This window comes from Otolemur garnettii, unplaced genomic scaffold (assembly GCF_000181295.1).
Source record: "Otolemur garnettii isolate 467f Iridium unplaced genomic scaffold, OtoGar3 scaffold00007, whole genome shotgun sequence".
NCBI lineage: Eukaryota > Metazoa > Chordata > Mammalia > Primates > Galagidae > Otolemur > Otolemur garnettii.
Window position 1 is genome coordinate 12,128,031 of NW_003852402.1, and position 19,082 is coordinate 12,147,112.

Consider the following 19,082-nt stretch of genomic DNA (forward strand, 5'->3'; position numbering starts at 1 on the left):
GTTTGGCGGGTCCGGGCTGGGGATTCAAACCCACCACCTTAGGTGTACGTGGCTGGCGCCTTAGCCGGTTGAGCTATAGGCGCCGAGCCTCTCTTTTCTTTCTTAATGAAGTTTTTATTTTGGAATAATTTTAGATTGACAGAAGGTTTGCAAAGATAGTCTTTCCAGTTCCCATACACCCTTGACCTACCTTCTTCCTAGTTTGACGTTTGTCAAAACTAAGATGTTGACAGTAGCACAGGACCACTAACTAAACCACAGACTTTGTTCAGGTTTCACTACTTTCCCACTAATTTCTTTTTGAGACAGAGTCTCACTTTGTCACCCTTGGTAGAATGCTGTGGTGTCACAGCTCACAGCAACCTCAAACTCTTGGGCTCAAGAGATCCTCCTGTCCCAGTCTCCTGAGTAGCTGGGATTATAGGCACCCACCCCAATGCCCAGCTATTTTTAGAGATGACGTCTTGCTCTGGCTCAGGCTGGTCTTTAACTTGTGAGCTCAAGCAATCCACCTGCTTCAGCCTCCCAGAGGGCTATGATTATAGGAGCGAGCCACTGTGCTTGGCTTAATGTCCTTTTTTTGTTCAAAGTCCCATGCTGCCTTTAGCCACCATGTTACTTACTGACTTGTAGTCAGTTAAGTGTCATATTTAAACTTGCTTGGGAAAGAAAAAAAAATTAAAAATTGTCGCTATATAAAAATGGCCACTCTTTGATTCCTAAGTGTGGCCATTTGTTTCTTCACCACTATACTGAGGTCCAGAAAACTGTCAGGCACTGCTGACTCAGGCCACATGCCAGCACACCTTTCTCCTGGCAGCATCATTAAAACTAGGTGTGGCCCAGCATTTACTCAGGCTCTGTGGACCTGGTACCCACCCCTCCTGAGGCAGGCTTCTGAAGTTCCTCATCACCTTGAGCATAGGGTTAGGGCAGGCCAGAGTGACTTTCAACATCCCCCGCACCTTCCTCCCAGGACCACGTCTGTGGCTTTGCTTCTGTTCCCTTGCTGGCATCTTTAAAGAGCAGATGAACAGGCCCCTGGCTCAGATCCCAGCTCTGCTACTTACTAGCCATATCACCCTAGGCGTATCACATGATCTCTCTTTGCCTCAGTTTCCTTACCTGGAAAATGGGGGATGGTGAAGATTATGTATCAAGACCACACAGAGCCTGGTGCTGGGAAGTGCTATCACTATGTCAACCTTGCCCACTGGCTCCAGCCTTCTGTGTCCTTTAAATGGCTCAGATGAGAGTATCTTTGTCTTGTGACTATGAAACTACCTGCCTCACTCTTATGGGGCCTCCTTTAGTTCTCATGCTTATGTGCTTATTCAACTCCAAGACCTCTGCTTCGCTCCCCAGCCCCCACCTGAATTCCAGGACCCCAGAGTAGCCAGCTTGGTCAGACACAGGGACATGGAGGTGAGGAAGACGCAGCCATGCCCTTAAGGACTTGAGGCTTGGCAGGCAGGAGACATAAAATTAGACAATCAGGCTGGGCACGGTGGCTCATGCCTGTAATCCTAACATTCTGGGAGGCCCAGGCAGCGGATCACTTGAGCTCCAGGAGTTTGAGACCAGACTAGCAAGAGTGAGACCCTGTCTCTACTGAAAACAGAAAAACTACCTGGGTGTTTTGGCAGGTGCCTGTAGTCCCAGCTACTCTGGAGGCTGAGGCATGAGGATTACTTGAGCCCAAGAGTTTGAGTTTCCTGTGAGCTATGATTCCATAGCACTCTACCCAGGGTGACTGAGACTTTGTCTCAAAAAAAAAAAAAAAAATTAGGCTCAGCGCCTATAGCTCAGTGGCCAGGACACTAGCCACATACGCTGGAGCTGGCAAGGTTCAAAACCAGCCCAGGCCTGCCAAACAATGACAACTGCAACCAAAAAATGGCCGGGCGTTGTGGTGGGCACCTATAGTCCCAGCTACTTGGGAGGCTGAGGCAGGAGAATTACTTGGGCCCAGGAGTTTGAGGTTGCTGTGAGCTGTTATGCCATGGCACTCTACCGAGGGTGACATAATGAGACTTTGCCTCAAAAAAAAAAAAAAATTAGACAATCACCACACACTGTGTCCCCTCACAGGTTCTAATGACCCCTGGGCCTCAGGGATTCCTAGCTCTATTGGTTCCTCTGTGACTGGTCTCTATAGAGAGGGTGTCTCTCCCCATAGGCAACCCTCTCTGCTCTAGGGCCCCCCAGCTGGGGACAGGAGCCAGCAGTCCCCCCACCCTCGCCTTGGCTTGCCAGGACCTGCAGAACCTCAAACTCTGAAAGGGGGACATCTCACCTACCAGCTCTTTCAGGACTGCTTACTGGGCACTAACCCCACACCAGGCACAGGCCTGGGTATTTTATATCTAAAAGCTCATTTCTCACCTCACACTAGTTCTATAAAGGCTCCTGCTATAGTAACCTTACAGATGAGGAAGCTGAGGCACGAGGGGCTACTGTGTTCAAACCAGAAAGTAGGAGAGATGTGAGTTCCATCTGATGGCATCCAGAGTCCCTGGTAGTAACACCTCCCACTGTGACCCAGGAGTTTGGAGCAAGCCATGAAGACTGCCCTGTGGGTGGGGAAGGAACGTGTGTGGGGGAACAGCCAGGAGGAAGCTGAGCCCTGGGGGAAGGGCCGTCCGCTCACCTGCAGCAGCTCCAGGTCAGCAGGCTCAGCCTGGGTGGGTACCAGCTCCGTCAGCATCTCCGACATCACCCTCACGTTCCCATTCACCATCTCCAGCTCGCTGCGCAGCTTCCCGATCTGGAACACACCATGGGCCACAGTGGTGAGAGAAGCCAGGGGTCTGGAGCTGTGCCTCGGAAGGGGACAGAGCCCAGCACCGCCAGCCCTGGGTGGGGCCCTGGGGTGCTGCCTGCCAGCCAGCCAGCCAGCACTGTCCTAGGCAGCCCCATGCTTGCCCCCTGAGCTGCAGCCCTGCACTAACAGGCTGTGGTGGGCTTGCCCCACCCCTACAGACCCCTTACTGAGGTGCTACCAACCGTCACCATCTCCAAACTGGGGAGCCTGATACAGGGAGAGGCTGAAAGGAAACAGCTGAGTGGGAATGAATCACTGAGTGTCTGGAAGACTCCAGCATCTCCTGGGCCCAAAGTGGCAGCTAACAAGACCCTGGAGGGCAGCTGTTCCAAGGGGAGAAGGGAGGTGACAAGCTTTCTCTCTGCTCCTAGGAGGACTAGGATTTGGCTGTCTCTGTTCCTAGGAGGGCTGGATTTTGTTTTGCTCCTGGCCTGCTTTAGTGTCCCAGGCTCATCCAGGGACGAGTCCTAGCCTTGTGACAAGTATGAAGCTTGGACTGGGTGCTTTTACCATAGGATGTCAGCAGGTTTTCAGTGATCAGAGCATTCTAAGGACTTGGACTTGGGAAAATACTGCCAATTAAGTTACAGTCTCTCCAGTATGTTAGGGTGTGAAAGGCCACTGGTCTAAGTGTGTTATGCCGTGGGACCTTGGAGAGAGTTTAATATCCTCATGTACGCCGTGTCCACTGCGAATGCCCAGGAAGAAAGCAATAGACGTTTCCAAAGTTTATTTGACTGAATAACCCTTTATCATGGAATAAGCTCACAGGTCTAGCATTCAGAGAACTACATTTTGGGAAATACTAGTATATTCCAAATTGTGTAGCCATTCTGTAGTTGATTTCAGAATATGAGGGTCTCTACACATAGTCCCGGTGATTGTGATAGCAGCTACCGTTTACTGGCTGCCTAATATGTCACTAATCTAACCTTTTCCACAGATAGAGATCATTATCCCAGTCTTCAACAGGGGAAGAAACGGAAGTGCAGAAATAGATGGTATATCCACTATGGTTCATGGACAACTACTAAAACCTGCAAAATATTTTATAGCTTTGGCTTAATGAACTCAGTATAAGTGAGTGGAAAAAAACTTGTCATCACAAAGCCAACTTATCCAAATCAGAAGGGACTTAATTACAGAGGTGTCTGGGAGTAACATCAATGTACACCTGAACGTCTTAATGTGTCCCAGGAGACAAAAGGGACTCTGAGATTAAACAAAGACTACTCAGTTTTGTTAAGCAAGAACCTTCTTTCAACTAGAAGTAATCAGAATCTTAATCTACATACATGTTAGATTTTTAGGGAAATTGGTTAAAATCCTAACCAGGCTGGATAATTTGGGGGGCTACACAGAAGTTGTGCAATTTTTTATGTACCTTTAATTACTTTGCCCAGTTATGAAACTTTTCTAGTAATTTTTGTAACTCTAGGGGGTGATTTCATAACTTCCTATGAGATAACAAATTACCAAAGTTTCTCTTCAGAGAGGTTAGGGTGAGAATAAGTCCAAGAGACACATACAAGTGGTCACGGGGGACAGTTCCTTGGAAAGTTAGGCTTCACTTTCCTTTCTATCAGGTATCCATTTTTCTCACCATCTAAGCCTTGACGTTTAGCTGGTGTTTTGAGTTTAAAGTGGGCACCGCTCCCCCCCCCTCCAACGTGCAGGTCTCCACCCATTCCTCAGAAGCCAGGGCGAGGATGCTGAACCCCCAGCTGGCAGTGGCTACAGCTGTTGAAGTCCCTGAGCAGGCAGAGCAGCTTTGACACTCTACAGACAGTTCCTGGCCAACAGGCAAATCACCTTACCTCCTGCTTGGGGAGGAGAAACTGAGGCACAGAGACTGCCTAAGTCAGTGTGCAACCTACTCTGAGGTGAGTGATCCTTCGAAGCCAGTCACGGGGCCTTGAGAAAACCTACCCTTCTAGAATCTCATACTAAACCTCAAAACTTAAGGCTTTGTAGAAAGCTGCATGGTGCAATGCAAATGTTTTTTATTTTTGGCACAGATGTTTTAGTTCAAGTGAAACCGTCTGGGAGCAAATAAGCAAACCACACAGAGGGGGGCTGCCCTGCTGAAGGGGGTTGCTTGCTGGGCGTCTCCTCTCCATGGTGTTGTGCTGAGGGACAGGGCAGTGTATGTCAGGACACAATAGGCCTAAGCCTGAGTCCCAGCTGTCTCTTGTGAGCTGTGTGTTCTGGGCAAGTGAATTTACCTCTCTGAGCCTCATTTCTCAACCAGGAAGAATCATACACACTTTGTGGGCTGCCGTGGGGATGAAGGGAAGGGTTGGCAGGCAGGAATTTCCATACTGACAGAGACCCTCCCTGCTATGAATTGGAGGGTGCTGGGCTCACCTGCTTGATCTGATGCTTCTGACCCAGGCTTGTTTACCTGCTCAGGGGTTGGCGCTATGGGTGTGTCACCAGGGAGTATGGCGGGGGTGGGCAGAGGGGCAGCATGCTGGTTAGAGTCCCCTCGCTGACTAGTGTCGGTGCCCATTGAATTCTGTCCTGATGATGTCTCCGAGTTGAACACAGTCTAGAGGGGAAAAGACAGGGTCAGTGAGGCCTCTGGGGAAAAACAAGGGCCAGGAAGTTGGGGCTTGCGGGAAGGCCCCCTCTGGGGATAAGCCCTGCCTCCCTTGTCATGTTTCCCGACATGGGGACTCTCCTCACCCTCTGGGGCGTGTGGATGGGTGACAGCATGTCTAGGTCAGTCATGGGGAACTCCAGGCCCTTCCTTCGCAGGTCCTCGTAGACGGTGACGACACCTGTCAAATCAGGCGAGCTGCGGAACGCGTCAGCCCAGGACTGAGAGGGGACAAGGGGACATGGCCGGTAACCACTGCTTGCCTTCTCTCCTGCAAGCCCACCTCCCCTGACACCCAGAGAGGGAATAGAAATTCTTTTCCTGACGTGCTGATCCCTTTACTGCCCCTGCCCAGCCCACTCTGCAGCACACAACTTAAGTCAACAAGCCTCCCTTGACCCAGAACAACCATCAGCATACAGCCAGGAACCCCCCAGCCCCAGTGAGAAATGGAGCCTGGGACAAACACAGTGGCGAGGGGCACCTCCTTCCTGCCCAGAGCCTAGAGCTCTCCACTGGGAAGGATGCTCCTTACCCGGCAGCTCTCCCCAGCCCTGCCCTGGGACTCACCTGGATGAGGTTGAGCACCTTGTCGTGCACGATGGTGGGGGGATTGTTCTTGGGCAGGATGGTCCTCACCAGCACACTTTCCACGAAGTCCTGGCTAGCCACCAGCATGTGGAAGCGGTGCCCACAGTTCTTGACACAGGTTTCTAAGACCTGGAAGGCCGAGAGTTACCTGTGACCACCCCAGTCAGAGGGAGGGGGTGCCCGGGACCTCTATCCTCTTCCTATTTTCAGGGGCCTGTTTACTGGAGGGTCCAGCCTGGGATGGGCCAGGGGTAGGGTGTAGGCTGGAATTCTCTCCCTGTCTGGTGTCATTGCCCACAGAATCTGGATGTTACTTCTGAGCTGAACGAGGTCTAGAGGGGCTCTCCAAGAGGAAATCAAGAGGACTGAGCTTGCAACCTATTGGTGGCCCTGCGGTTGGAGGAAAAGGCACTAACTCCCTCCAGCCCTCGTTTCCCACTTCCTAGCAGAGCTTCCCTTGCTTCTCAGTTTAGATTCACCGGGATATAAACGCTGCTTGCGGGGGAGGCTGGGACAGTGTGCCTCCCCTCAGCTGTCCTGACAGGGAGGATGCCCACTCATACCCGGCTATCCTGGGGTCTGACAGGCTCAGTGGGAGCCTGTGGGAAGGCTTTCTCAGCTACTGGCATATATTTTACACTCATCTCTCAGGGCACTAGAGAGCTTGGCAGCACTCAATTCAGTCTGCCAGGCCCCTGACCCCCCCAGAGTAAGCTCTTTGGTCTAGGCCCTCCATGCCAGTGGTTCTAGAGGGACACAGCTTCCGTGTGTCTGCTCCCATGCCAGGGAGCTGGGGAGGACCTTTCAAATGCCTTCTCTCGCCATTCCATGTCCATCAGCAGCATAGACAGGACAGTGCTTTGCCCATAGAACTTCCCTTCCCAGCCCTCAGATGAGGAGCCCAAGGGTCTGAGGAGACGCAGTTTGTTCAGCGGACTGCAGTCCTGCCATGGGATGGACAAATGGACAGGGGGGCACTCACTGTGAGAGCCAGCATCACCTCGTGGAAGTTCTTGTTCCCCATGATTCTCTTCTTCACTGCTCGGACAGCATCTTTGGGACTAGGAAGGACAAAAGGAAGGACGGGCTTAGGAACAGAGCCTGCTCGACGACAGCCAAGAGGCCACACAACTGGAAGGGCTCTCACGCCCCCCCATATCCAGGTTCTGATCATACCATGTGCCAGGGGACAACCCACCCTGCCAAAACCTTCTCAGGAGGCCATGGCTACTTAGCAGGGCTTCTCAAAGAGTGGTCCTTGCATCTCCTACATCGGAATGGGGGTAGGTGTGAATATATGTTAAAAATGCAGAACCTTGGGGTGGCACCTGTGGCTCAAAGGAGTAGGGCGTGGGCCCCATATGCTAGAAGTGGCAGGTTCAAACTCAGCCCTGGCCAAAAACTGCAAAATAAATAAATAAAATAAAAATGCAGAGCCCTGGGTCCCTACCCTGTACCAGCTGATCTACATTTGCAGGGTGTGGGGCCCAGAACCTGCATTCTTTGTGTGGCCCCCCCTGCCCCAGGGGCTTCTTATGCATGCTGGAGTCTGAGAATGAATAAGCTGCAGCCCCATGTGGCCAGCTCCTCTATCTGTTCATCCCTCCTTCCAGTCAAGTCTTACTAGGCCCCAATAGGTCCGGGGCACCACGCTGGGCGTTGGAGACACTGGGGACAAGACTACACAGCCTTGCTTCCAAGTATCCCATGTTTGGGGGCGATCCAAAGAACAGAAGGGAATTAGCAGATCCTGGGGGAAGGGTGGGGCAGTGAGAGAAGACTTCTAAGAGGGTGGCACTGTAGCTGATATGAAGGTGTGGAGGACCAGCTGGTGGGGTGGGGGTGGGGCTGAACTGTTCATGTCGAGGCATGAGTGTGGGGAAGACTTTAGTGCCTCAGCGGAGCTATAAGGGAGGCCACACCAAGTTGGGAGAGGTGGCAGGAGGGTAGGGTCACAGGAGGGAGGATGGGTACAGCTAGGAGTGGTGGGAGACCTGGAAGCCTGGGAGGCAGCCTGCTTTTCCTGCCGGGTCCATGGCTCTCCAACTGCCCTCTGCCTGCAGGCCTGTACAGTACTGTAGTCAGTGTCATCCCGACTGCCCGCCCCCCTCTGAAGGCTCTCGATCCCCAGGAGAAGGCCCAACTAAAATCTACTCCCTCTACGATGCTGTCCCAAGTCGTCCAGGCTTCCTGGCATGTTCTGCAAGTGACACTGACCCAGGGGCCATGCTGGGTAGAGAAGAAGCCTCTTAGAGGATAGGGACAGTGTCGTTTTTGAACACCTTCTCCCCTGGAGCTTGGCACACTCAGGAGCATGAGTAACAAACATTTCCTGGGCTGGGGAGTGTCAGCTGAGGCCTGTCCATCTATCTGCCTGCCTGTCAGTGCCAACAAGTACAGAGAGAAGTCAGGGGAGTCTGGAGCCCTGGTCTAGGTCCTCAGCAGGACTGACAGAGGTAAAGCATTCCAGGGACGGGGCCTGGATGAGAGGTGGGGCCGTGGGGCGGTCAGGGTTATGCAGTAGAGAGAGTGTGGCCAGGCAGATGAGGGGCTGCCTGCACAGGGAGGAGGGGACCTTGGCTCAGAAGCCTGAGAGCAGTTTTCAACTTGAGCCTTGCCCTACCCTGGATCCTTCTGGGGAGAAGCAGGTTTCTGTTTCTGGCTTGGCCACTGACCCACTGGCCACTTTAGGGCTCTACAGAGACTTGTTTCCATTTCTTACAGGAGGACCTAAGGAAAGGTTGTGGCACCGGCCATAGGAGTTCTGGCCTGTGCCTCTGCTGTGGGCCTCCAGGTGTCTAGTACTCCACTAGCAGCACAGAGTGTGTGACAAGGAAGCCACAACCCAATGGAGAGACTAAAGTTTAGCTGACACATTTGCTTGGTGACGTCAGGGTCATGCTTGTCTCTGTTCACTGCTTGATCTCCAGTGCCCATCCACAGGAATGACTCAAATAAATAGCAAATAAATAATAGTGCATCTGACGGACCAGTTCGTCCCACATTTATAAGGGATGTGGCCGGGGGTGTGGTCACTGTCTCCAAAGATACTGTGGTGACTTTCAGCTCCCAGGCCTTTGTAGAGGCTCATGAGGTTTTCTGCCCATCTTCTCTCTTGGTGGCCCTGCCATGTGCCCACCACTCCTACCACCCACCCTCACTCTGACGAGACCAGGGGACACGGGTGAGGAAGACCCTAGGAAGCCTGGCAGTCACTGCTCTCTCCTTTCTGGGCCCGACTGTGTGATTCAGATGCCCACGGCCTGCCTCCAGCTGGGAGTGGGATGCTCCCTGCCTCCTGCCTGTGCCCAGCCTGGGCTTCCACATGCACAGCACTGTGGGCAGAGAGGAACATTCTATATCGTCTGAGGGATAACTGGATTACCCTAGTGAAAAATACAGAGGGAAACAAGATCCTGCTTTAGGTACAAATCCCGACTTCCTAGACAGAGGCCTGACAGCACTTCCTGCTGGCCATGGCCCCCACAGCCTTTGCTGGGTTTTTCTGAGAGGACAGAGGCCCTCACATCTCCAGGGACTTGGGCTTATTGCTAGAAGGGTCTAACAGAACTTTGCCTTTGAGGACAAGGACCTAGAGAGGTAAAGTGACTTGCCCTAGGTCACATAGTTGGGCAGTGACACATAGTCAGACATCAGAAACCAAGACCCCAAGGCACCCCCACCTGGGCACCCTTGGTTCCTTGGCACTGAGCAAGAGCATGCCAGGTCTCCAGCCCGAATGGCCTTGTTGGCCTCAGTTCCATTGTACTTTCCCTGTCCTCCTCGTGATACCCTGCCCTCTGGGCTGGTTTCACATCTTATGGAAATGAAAGTCTGTTTTTGTTCACAGAGAAGAGCTGGTCGTCTCTAATGCCTATTCCAGGCCACAGAATGCAGGCGGCGCTTGTGGTCAACTTCTAATTGTAAGTCTCCAGCTTGCCTGTGCTGGGGAGACACAGGCTGGGGTTCCAGATCCCAGTGGAATCTGGGCTGCTGCTGAAAGAGGCTGGGTGGGGTGGCAGCACCCAGGGGCACACAGAAGCACTCTGGCCAGCTGTCCACCCACCATGAATTTGTTTTGGATGGGGCTCCAGGACTGGGGACTAAAGACAACCTCTGCAGCCCTCTTTTTTTTTTTTTTAAGAGACAGAGTCTTATTTTGTCACCCTCAGTAGAGTGTTGTGGCGTCACACCTCACAGTAAGGGTCCTCAAACTTTTTAAACAGGAGGCCAGTTCACTGTCTCTCAGATCACTGGAGGGCTGGATTACAGGCCCTGGGATGAGTCGGATGCTAAGCAGGACAGGCAGTGGTGGCAAAAACACCCAGCAGGCTGGATAAATGTCCTTGGCGGGCTGCATGTGGCCTGCGGGCTGTAGTTGAGGACGCCTGCCTCACAGCAACCTCCAACACCTGGGCTTAGCCTCCCGAGTGGCTGGGACTACAGGCTGCAGCCCCTTTTGGATGGAGGGCCACGAGTAGGGTGGCCATAGCAGTGGTGGCGCTGAGGCAGGGGCTCCCTAAGGGTGCAGGCATGTGCTGTGCTGTGGCTGGCTATTCTGCTGGTGCCCCCCACCCTCTCCTAGGGGGGCCCTTACCCTTCCTCGGTCTCATTGATGATGTCACAGATCTCCATGTTGAGGGCCCAGTCCTCACTCTGCAGGGAGCCATCTGTTGCTTTCTCTGAGGAGAAAACACAAGTCATGAAGGTGTGTGTGGGGGTCCCAGGTGAACAAACTCAAAGAGTAGGGTGGGGAAAGGTGGGTCAGGGCAGGAAGAGTTGGGGGAGGTGGGAAGACAATGGACGCTCTGGGTACCCAAGACAGGCCAGCACTGGATAAAATCACTTTATATACATTACCCTGTCGTTACTCGATTCTAGAAGTAGCCACCTAAGGCTGGGAGGACCCTGCCCTTCAACAGGTGAGCAAAGTGTGGCCCCAAGTCCACCACGTGGATGAGTGGGGACACAGCCCAGGCAGGTCCTGGAGAGCTTGTTATTTTTTTTTGAGACAGAGCCTCAAGCTGTCCCCCTGGGTAGAGTGCCGTGGCATCACAGCTCACAGCAACTCCAACTCCTGGGCTCAAGCGAGTCTCCTGCCTCAGCCTCTCAAGTAGCTGGGACTACAGGCGCCCGCCTGGCCATTTTTTGGTTGCAGCTGTCATTTGTTGTTTGGCAGGCCCAGGCTGGATTCGAACCCGCCAGCTCAGGTGTACGTGGCTGGCGCCTTAGCCGCTTGAGCCACAGGCGCTGAGCCTCGGAGAGCTTGTTTTTGACATGGCAACATACAGACAGTGTTTTGCTTTGTTTTAGTAAAGAAGACATTCCTTCGTGCCTTCATATTATCTTTTGAGCAGTAACAAGCTCTAAAGCAGTACAGGACTGAGAGTAACCTACCTCCACTGCGCCTAGCATCCCACCACTCAGAGCCCCCACTCTAACCAGTCTCCCCTGAAACTCCCCAGAGGCCTTCCTTACCCTAGGCAAGGGTGACTTGGCCTTCTTGTCCCCTTTTGAGCTACAGTTTCTGTCCATATATTGGGCTAATGTGCAGCTACCCTGCAGAACTGTGCCAGGGAGTAGTGATTTTTTTTTTTTTTTTTAAACACAGTCTCACTTTCTTGCCCCCGATAGAGTGCGGTGGTGTCATAGCAACCTCAAACTTTGGGCTCAAGTGATCCTCTTAACTCAGCTTCCCATGTAGCTGGGACTGTAGGCACTCGCCACAATGGTTGGGTATTTTTTTTCAGAGACAGGGTCTCGCTCTTGCTCAGGCTGGTCTCGAACTCGTGAACTCAAGTGATCTACCTGCCTCGGCCTCCTAGAGTTCTGGGATTATAGGCATGAGCCACCAAGCCTGGCGAGGAGTGATGATTTTGGTAAGATATTGGCATGATACTTGCATGTAGTAAGTGCCCAGCAAGTAGAAGTGTTTTTTTTTTTTTTGAGACAGATTCTTACTATGTTGCCCTGGGTAGAGTGTTATGGCATCACAGCTCACAACCAACTCTAGGGGCTTAAGCTCAATCTCCAACTCTTGGGCTTAAGCGATTCTCTTGCCTCAGCCTCCCAAGTAGCTGGAACTACTGGTGCCTGCCAAAATGCCTGCTTTTTTTAATTGTTGTTGCAGTTGTTATTGTTGTTTCGGCTGGCCGGGGCCAGGTTTGAACCCACCACTCTCGGTATATGGAGCTAGCGCCCTACCCACACTGAGCCACAGGTGCACTGCCCTGGTGGTTCCTTCCTTTTTTTTTTTAAATTTTTTGTTGCAGTTTTTGGCTGGGGCTGGGTTTGAACGCGCCACCTCCAGTATATGGGACTGGCGCCCTACTCCTTGAGCCACAGGTGCTGACCCGGTGCTGTTCTTTTTTTAAAAAATTAAAGTGATGGTCACATAACATAAAATTAACCATATAAAGTATATAATTCAGTAGCATAGCATTTAGTACATTCACAATGCTGTGAACTCAATCACCAACAACTCTATCTAGTTCCCCAACATTTTCACGTCATGGGGATTCCTAGGGTAAGATTTCCAGGCAAGGAGTTGGCTGTGGAGTTCTCGAAGTTTGTCAGAACCAAGCTGAGATCAGCTTGGGGACAAGTACCAGGTAGGCAGACTTTTGTAAACTCTAGTGTGACAGGGACCCAGTGATGTTAGAGAATGACTTGTTCAGGAACCAACAATGGTGGGACCTTTTTTTTTTTTTGAGAAAGGAGACTCAAGTTGTCCCCCTGGGTAGAGTGCCGTGGCAACACAGCTCATGGCAACCTCCAACTCCTGGGCTCAAGCGAGTCTCCTGCCTCAGCCTCCCGAGTAGCTGGGACCACAGGCGCCCGCCACAATGCCCAGCTATATATTTTTTTTGGTTGCAGCCATCATTGTTGTTTGGCAGTCCCAGGCTGGATTCGAACCTGCCAGCTTGGGTGTACGTGGCTGGCGCCTTAGCCACTTGAGCCTCAGGTGCTGAGCCAATGGTGGGACCTTTATAAACGTTCTTTGACAAAGAACACTTGCCCTCCTCTCAAACCCATGGCCTGTCTCGCTGTCTCCCACACTGCTGAGACGTCATCCTTGTGCAGACCAGTCTGACCACAGGGGACATGGACAGCTTGTACTCTGCTTCTTGTAGGCAGCTTTCTATCGTGTGTCACTTTCTATCATGTATAATGTCCGCTGTATGTGCAGGACTGGGTGACAAGACAGGCCTTGCTCAACATTTTAAGGTTCAGAGAGTGAGACCCTTGGTATCGTGCTGCAGGCCATTACCCAGGTTCCCCTGCCCTGTGGCCCTCAGGCTCTCTCTGGTCTCTGGCTTCCAAACCCTGGTTCCAGACATGGAGTGTTCACACGTCTGATGGCTGCTGCAGCTATCCCGCTGGCCTCAGGGCACCTGATGACAGGCCTGTCTGGAACACAGGCACTGCCAGCTGTCTATCATCTACAAAGAGCGCTCGACAGATTGGGCACACAGAACTCATTATCCCACGTGAGGTCACGCTGGTCTCAAGGTGGTTCCTGCATCACTACTATAGTCAGGTCAGCTGAGGCTTGAGAGGGTGTGTGCTCCTCACTTGGTGCATAGCTACTGGCCAGGCCTGTTCCCAGCTCTAGGGTGCCCCAAAGAGGTCATGGCGTATTCTAAATTAGATCCATGAGGGGACGGAGGAAGGCAGTCTCCCTGTGACTGGGCAGGGCTCTGCCAGCCAGGCCAGCACAGCCAGCTCTCCAAAGCTGCGGTTTCCGAGACCTGGTTTTTGAAATTGGCCAGACTCCAGTTCTACCCTCAGGTCTTGAAGGTGGCCCAGGACACATGCCAGGCAGCTGAAGCAGAAGGGAGCTTGCTTTACCCCTAGATTATGGCCGGAGGGGAGGAGATGAGGACGGGTCCCCTCCAAAAGATAGACTTCCCATCCTGTGAACCGCTCCCTGCCTGTGACTTCTCTGCACCACACTCCCCACCCTCTAGGACTCCCACACTTTACAGAGCCACCCCGGACAGAGTGGGCTGAGCAACTTCTCAAGGACAGAGTGGGCTGAGCAAGTTCTCCTTGAGCAGAAGGCCATGCCCTGCTCTGAGGGCTTGAGGGGTGCTGGTTAATCCTGTTTGTCAGCGGCAACAAGCAGAGCCTGCTCTTCTGTCCGACACCACATCACAGCAACCTCAGTCACACGGGCCAGAAGGATTAGCGACATTCCTGACTCCTGGTCTGCATCTAATGGCCACAAAGTCCCATCCAGCCCAGCTCCAGGATCTCTCTCCATCTCTATCCCCTGTGCTTACTCCTCTCTCACCCCCCAATCCCGACTGCCCTTCTCAATAGCCCTGCCCCACAGGGAACCTTCTGAAACTTGAAAATGACTATGTCCCTCCTGTGCCCAAAGATCCCCAATCTTCAGCCTGGCCTATGTGCTCTTCTACAGTAATAATATTTTAACTTCCCAAGTGATATGCTGCTTAATATCAAGCATCATTAGCTATTTACAGGAAGAATAAGACTTAATCCTCATGCCCTACAGAGTGTACATTGTTGCCCTCATCTGACTAATGAGGAAACTGAGGCACAGAGAGGCCAGTGACTTGGAAAGGTCACACAGAGGTATAGGAGGGGTGGCTACTGATGCTGGCGCAGGTCTCCCCCATCTCTCAGTGGGGGCAGGAAATTCTGCTTTCCTAGAAGTGTCCTTCCCAACCACTCGTGCAATGTGCCCTCCCCTCTCCAACTCCAGAGCCACTGGCAGACCTCTCAGCAGCCCCTTTGTAGATCCCCTTCTGACCCTCAGGTTCCCCTGAAAACAATGGCACCTCTCTTCTGGGGGAGAGAATGTCAAGGGCTTTAGAAGGGATTATGGCTACTTTGGAAAAGCAAGTGGCTTTCAAGGAGAAGTTGGACTTTTTATATAAGAGAAATCTCACACTGGGGGATCAGGTGGGGGGAGCAGAAGAATCCCCAGAACATGAGTCTGATGCAATTTGGGCAGCGCTGGTCAGCTCTTCAGACTTGAGTGGTAGCAGTGGGCAGGGCAGTTCAGAAGATGGCCATTCAGGTGGGGGTAGGGACCTGTGACCTAAACAGGAAATGGGCAAGGAAGAGGCAACAGCAGGACAAGACTCTTCTGAGCAACTGCAGGAGACAGCAGTGGGGAGGTTGAGGGAGATGCCTGGCCAGACCCTCACCTGCTGCTTTCCTCCAGCTCTGGGTGGGGAGTGCAGAGTGGGAAGGGCTAAGGGACTTCAGATTTCCATGGGGTAGGCGTCATCCATCAAGGGCAGAACTTGAAACCCACAGGAATCAGGGCGTATTTGTTTTGGTCTAACTCAGCCTGCTATTTTAAGAAGGGGGAACAACAACACTGACCATGGTCACTCGGGGAAATCTAACTGACTCCTTCACCTTGGAGCTATTGGCAGGAACCTTCAAGGTCCCCTGGGTAGCAGCTGTGCTCCTGTCTCCCAGATCCCATGGGAGCCAGGCCCTGCAAACCTCTGCTTGTCATTAGCAGCTTTGCTGTTGGCTAGGGCTGGCAGGCCTGTGGTTTTGGATCATTGCTCACCTGCGTTCAGCAGTTTGCCCTCTCTGTGTGGGGCCTGGTGCAAACGCTGCCTCTCCAGAGGGCTCCAGATATCCTGGCCTGGCATAATGGTAAGACCCATGTGCCCCTCACAGAGAATCAGGACAGGCACTGGCACAGGCTTTGGACAGGGTGAGTCTGGCCTCACTCTCTATCAGAGACTGTGAGCAAAGATCCAGCCCTCTGAGTCTCTGATTTTGTCTTGAAAGATCAGGACAAGACCACCTGCCTCACAGGGCCCTGTGACCTTTCAACCAATGTCAGTATGTCAGGAAAGGTTAGCAACAAGTGACTGAGGGGCAGTGACAGTGACCTGGGTCAAGAGAAGGAAGGAGTGGTTATCAGAAATGTCACACTTAGCCAGGCTCCAGGTCGTGGGGCCCCTGGCCCAGCCTGCTCAACCTCAGGGGGGACTCAGAATCTTGGACATGACAGTGCCCTCATGGCCACATGGCCACTCTGGTCCTGCAACTGTGATACCCTGTCTCTAAAAAATAGCTGGGTGTTGTGGCAGGCGCCTGTAGTCCCAGCTACTTGGGAGGCTGAGGCAAGAAGATCACTTGAGCCCAAGAGTTTGAGGTTGCTGTGAGCTACAATGGCACAGTACTCCACCAGGGGCAAGAAAGTGAGACTCTGTCTCAAGAAAAAAAAAAAAAAAACGTCCAAGACCCTCCCTGCCTGAGGGTCTGAAACCTGAACTGCTTGGGATGACTTCAGCCCCAGTGGGCTGCGCCCCTCCCTCCGTGAGCCTTGTCTTTCCGCCTCCCGCTCTGCCACCCACAGCATGGAACTGAAAGCACATCATGCCCTCGGTCACCCCTCACACATCCTCAGGGTAGAGGGTGAATAACCCAAAGGACACAGGGAAGGCAGGACCTTGCCTTTGGTCCCTGTTTGCGAGCTGAAAGCAGAGCTTCGAATCCAAAGAGGTCCAGTGCTCAGATCCACTTGTCACCACTACACTCCCTGCCTCTCAGACATACTCAACAAAAGGTCAAGGTCCCATGGACAGAATAGACCAGGTGCTGAGACAGTGCAGGGTGTTTTCCACGAAGAGGAGGAAAGGAGCCCACAGATCCCTGCTCATTGTTTTGTTTTGTTTTTTGAGACGGAGTCTCACCATGTCGCTCTGGGTAAAGTACCATGGCGATGCAACTCACAGCAACCTCAAACTCTTGGGCTCAAGCAATTCTCTTGCCTCAGCCTCCCAAGTAGCTGGGACTACAGGTACCTGCCACAACGCCTGGCTATTTTTTTTGTTTTTGTTGTAATTGTCATTGTTGTCTGGCAGGCCTGGGCTGGGTTCAAACCCACCAGCTCCACTGTATGTGGCTGGCGCCCTCGCTGCTGAGCTACAGGCTGCTTCCCTTGGGGCTGACCACATCACTCCTCATTCTGCGCAGTGACAACAGTATCATGGAGAACCATGATCAAATGGCCAGCAGCCACTGAACAGGGATCTCCTGTGCAGAGTGCCTATGCACCTCCCCAACCCCCAACTGCTGTGGGGGCAGCTGATGTGCAGAGGGTGTGACTTGCCCTAGGCCGGAATGTTGGGGCCAGAAGCAAAGCCAGGCCTGGATGCTTCCAAGTGTGTGCTCTTCACTCTGCTCTGTCCCCTGAAGGGTCCCCTTGGGGGCCCTTCCTCTGGTGGGACAGAGAAGAGGAGTCCTTACATAGTTGCAGAATGATGGGCTGAGCCTCCAGACTGCCTAGGTTCTGTGCTGAGGGCCTATACCTACCCACCTCCCCCAAATGACAGTCACCATATTTCACCAAACCGCAGACAGTGCAAGGAAGAGCATAAGTGTTTAAAGACAAGGCTGAGCTGACCAGTGGACCCTGAAATTGCTGACCTTCAGACTTCTTGTTAGGTAAACATAGTGTGTTGCTGTGGTGGTTTTGGCCTCTGTTAGCTGGGTCTCCTGTTACCTGCAGCTCAAAGTACCCTGGTGAATACTCCTTTCTGTGCCAATGTCCAGCTGCCCTGGCCTTCCCATGGGACATTCCACAGTGGATGGAGACGAACTGGAGCCTGAACGGCGCCGGGCTTCACTGAAGCTCGGCAGTGAGGAGCGGGTGGCCCGTTCAGGCTTTCACCTGCCTGCCTCGTCACCTCTCTCAGGCTTCTGTGCCTATTTTTTTTTTTTTTCAGTTTGGTCGGGGCTGGGTTCAAACCCGCCACCCTCAGTATATGGAGCCAGGGCTCTACTCACTGTGCCACAGGTGCTGCCCAGGCTTAAGTGCTTTTGATGGTACTGTCCTCCCCCCAGGATGTGGAATGTGCTCCTCTCTCCTCCCCACCTCAGCTCCTGCTCCTCAGCCCAGCTCAAAGGTCAGGCCTCCTTGTGGAGCCCATTCTGATCTCTGGGGCCTGTTCCCGGCCATCCTTCCACCCGTGGGCCAACAGCATTTTGTACAGACCTCAGCTGCAGGCTCTGCTTAGTAGACCTGCTAAAATAAACCTGCAATCTTGATTTCTTTGTTTCCACATCTCCTCCCCTGAGGTTGTGAGCTCCTCAAGGGTGGAGGTTATAGCTCAGAATAGTGCAATTCTCCACAGCTGGTGGGACCTGGCCTGGATAAACCTGCAGTACCTGTTTGCTAAATGACTGCATGAAGGACCAGGCCATAGGCAGCAGCACAATAAACCTTTATAACACTTTAGGTTGTTAAGGGAACTACTTGCACCCTTTGGTAACTCATTGGTTCCTTGGTAGATGTTGTGTGGAAATCCTAATCCTTCTCTGACAGTCCTTTGAACAGTTTAAAAAAGTACCTGTCAGCAGGCACAGTGGCTCACGCCTGTAATCCTAGCACTCTGGGAAGCTGAGGCAGATGGATTGCTTGAGTTCATGAGTTTGAGACCTGCTTGAGCAAGAGCGAGACTCCGCCTCTACTAAAAATAAAAAAATTAGCCAGGTATTGTAGCAGTGCCTGTAGTCCCAGCCACTGGGGAGACTGAGGTAGGATTACTTGAGTCTAAGAGTTTGAGGTTGCTTGTGAGCTATAACTCCATAGCACTCTATCCAGGGTGACCACGTGAAACTCTTTTTTTTTTTTAAAGAGACAGAGTCTCACTTTATGAGACCGTGGTGTCGCAGAGTCTTACTTTTAGAGTGCCATAATGTCACAGCTCACAGCAACCTCCAGCTCTGGGGCTTAGGCGATTCTCTTGCCTCAGCCTCCTGAGTAGCTGAGACTACAGGCACCTGCCACAGTACCTGGCTATTTTTTGTTGCAGTTCGGCTGGGGCTGGGTTTGAACCTGCCACCCTCAGTATACGGGGCAGTGCCCTACCCACTGAGACACAGGCACTGCCCGATGAAGTGAAACTCTTATTTAAAAAAAGAAAAGCACCATGTCCTGGCACCCTGACAGTCTCAGTCCCTGTGACCACTCCACGCCATCCATCTGGAGGTGCAGCGTGGGAACACACCTGCCACACTCCCCTGCCTGCACTGGATATTGCATTTCTTTTTCTTTTTTTT

The 19,082-nt window shown here is 52.5% G+C and overlaps 1 protein-coding gene across 1 annotated transcript in view; it reads right to left on the reverse strand.

Moving 5' to 3' along the window:
* The window catches only part of TOM1 (target of myb1 membrane trafficking protein), a 44,641-nt gene that overhangs the window by 15,310 nt on the left and 10,249 nt on the right, over nt 1–19,082 (reverse strand). Inside the window, exons 2-7 of the mRNA XM_023509201.1 lie at nt 10,615–10,699; nt 7,000–7,078; nt 5,997–6,146; nt 5,513–5,647; nt 5,229–5,375; nt 2,651–2,767 (exon numbers count right to left, since the gene is read on the reverse strand). Coding sequence (XP_023364969.1) covers nt 2,651–2,767; nt 5,229–5,375; nt 5,513–5,647; nt 5,997–6,146; nt 7,000–7,078; nt 10,615–10,699 — 713 coding nt within the window. The remainder of the gene's footprint in view (nt 1–2,650; nt 2,768–5,228; nt 5,376–5,512; nt 5,648–5,996; nt 6,147–6,999; nt 7,079–10,614; nt 10,700–19,082) is intronic.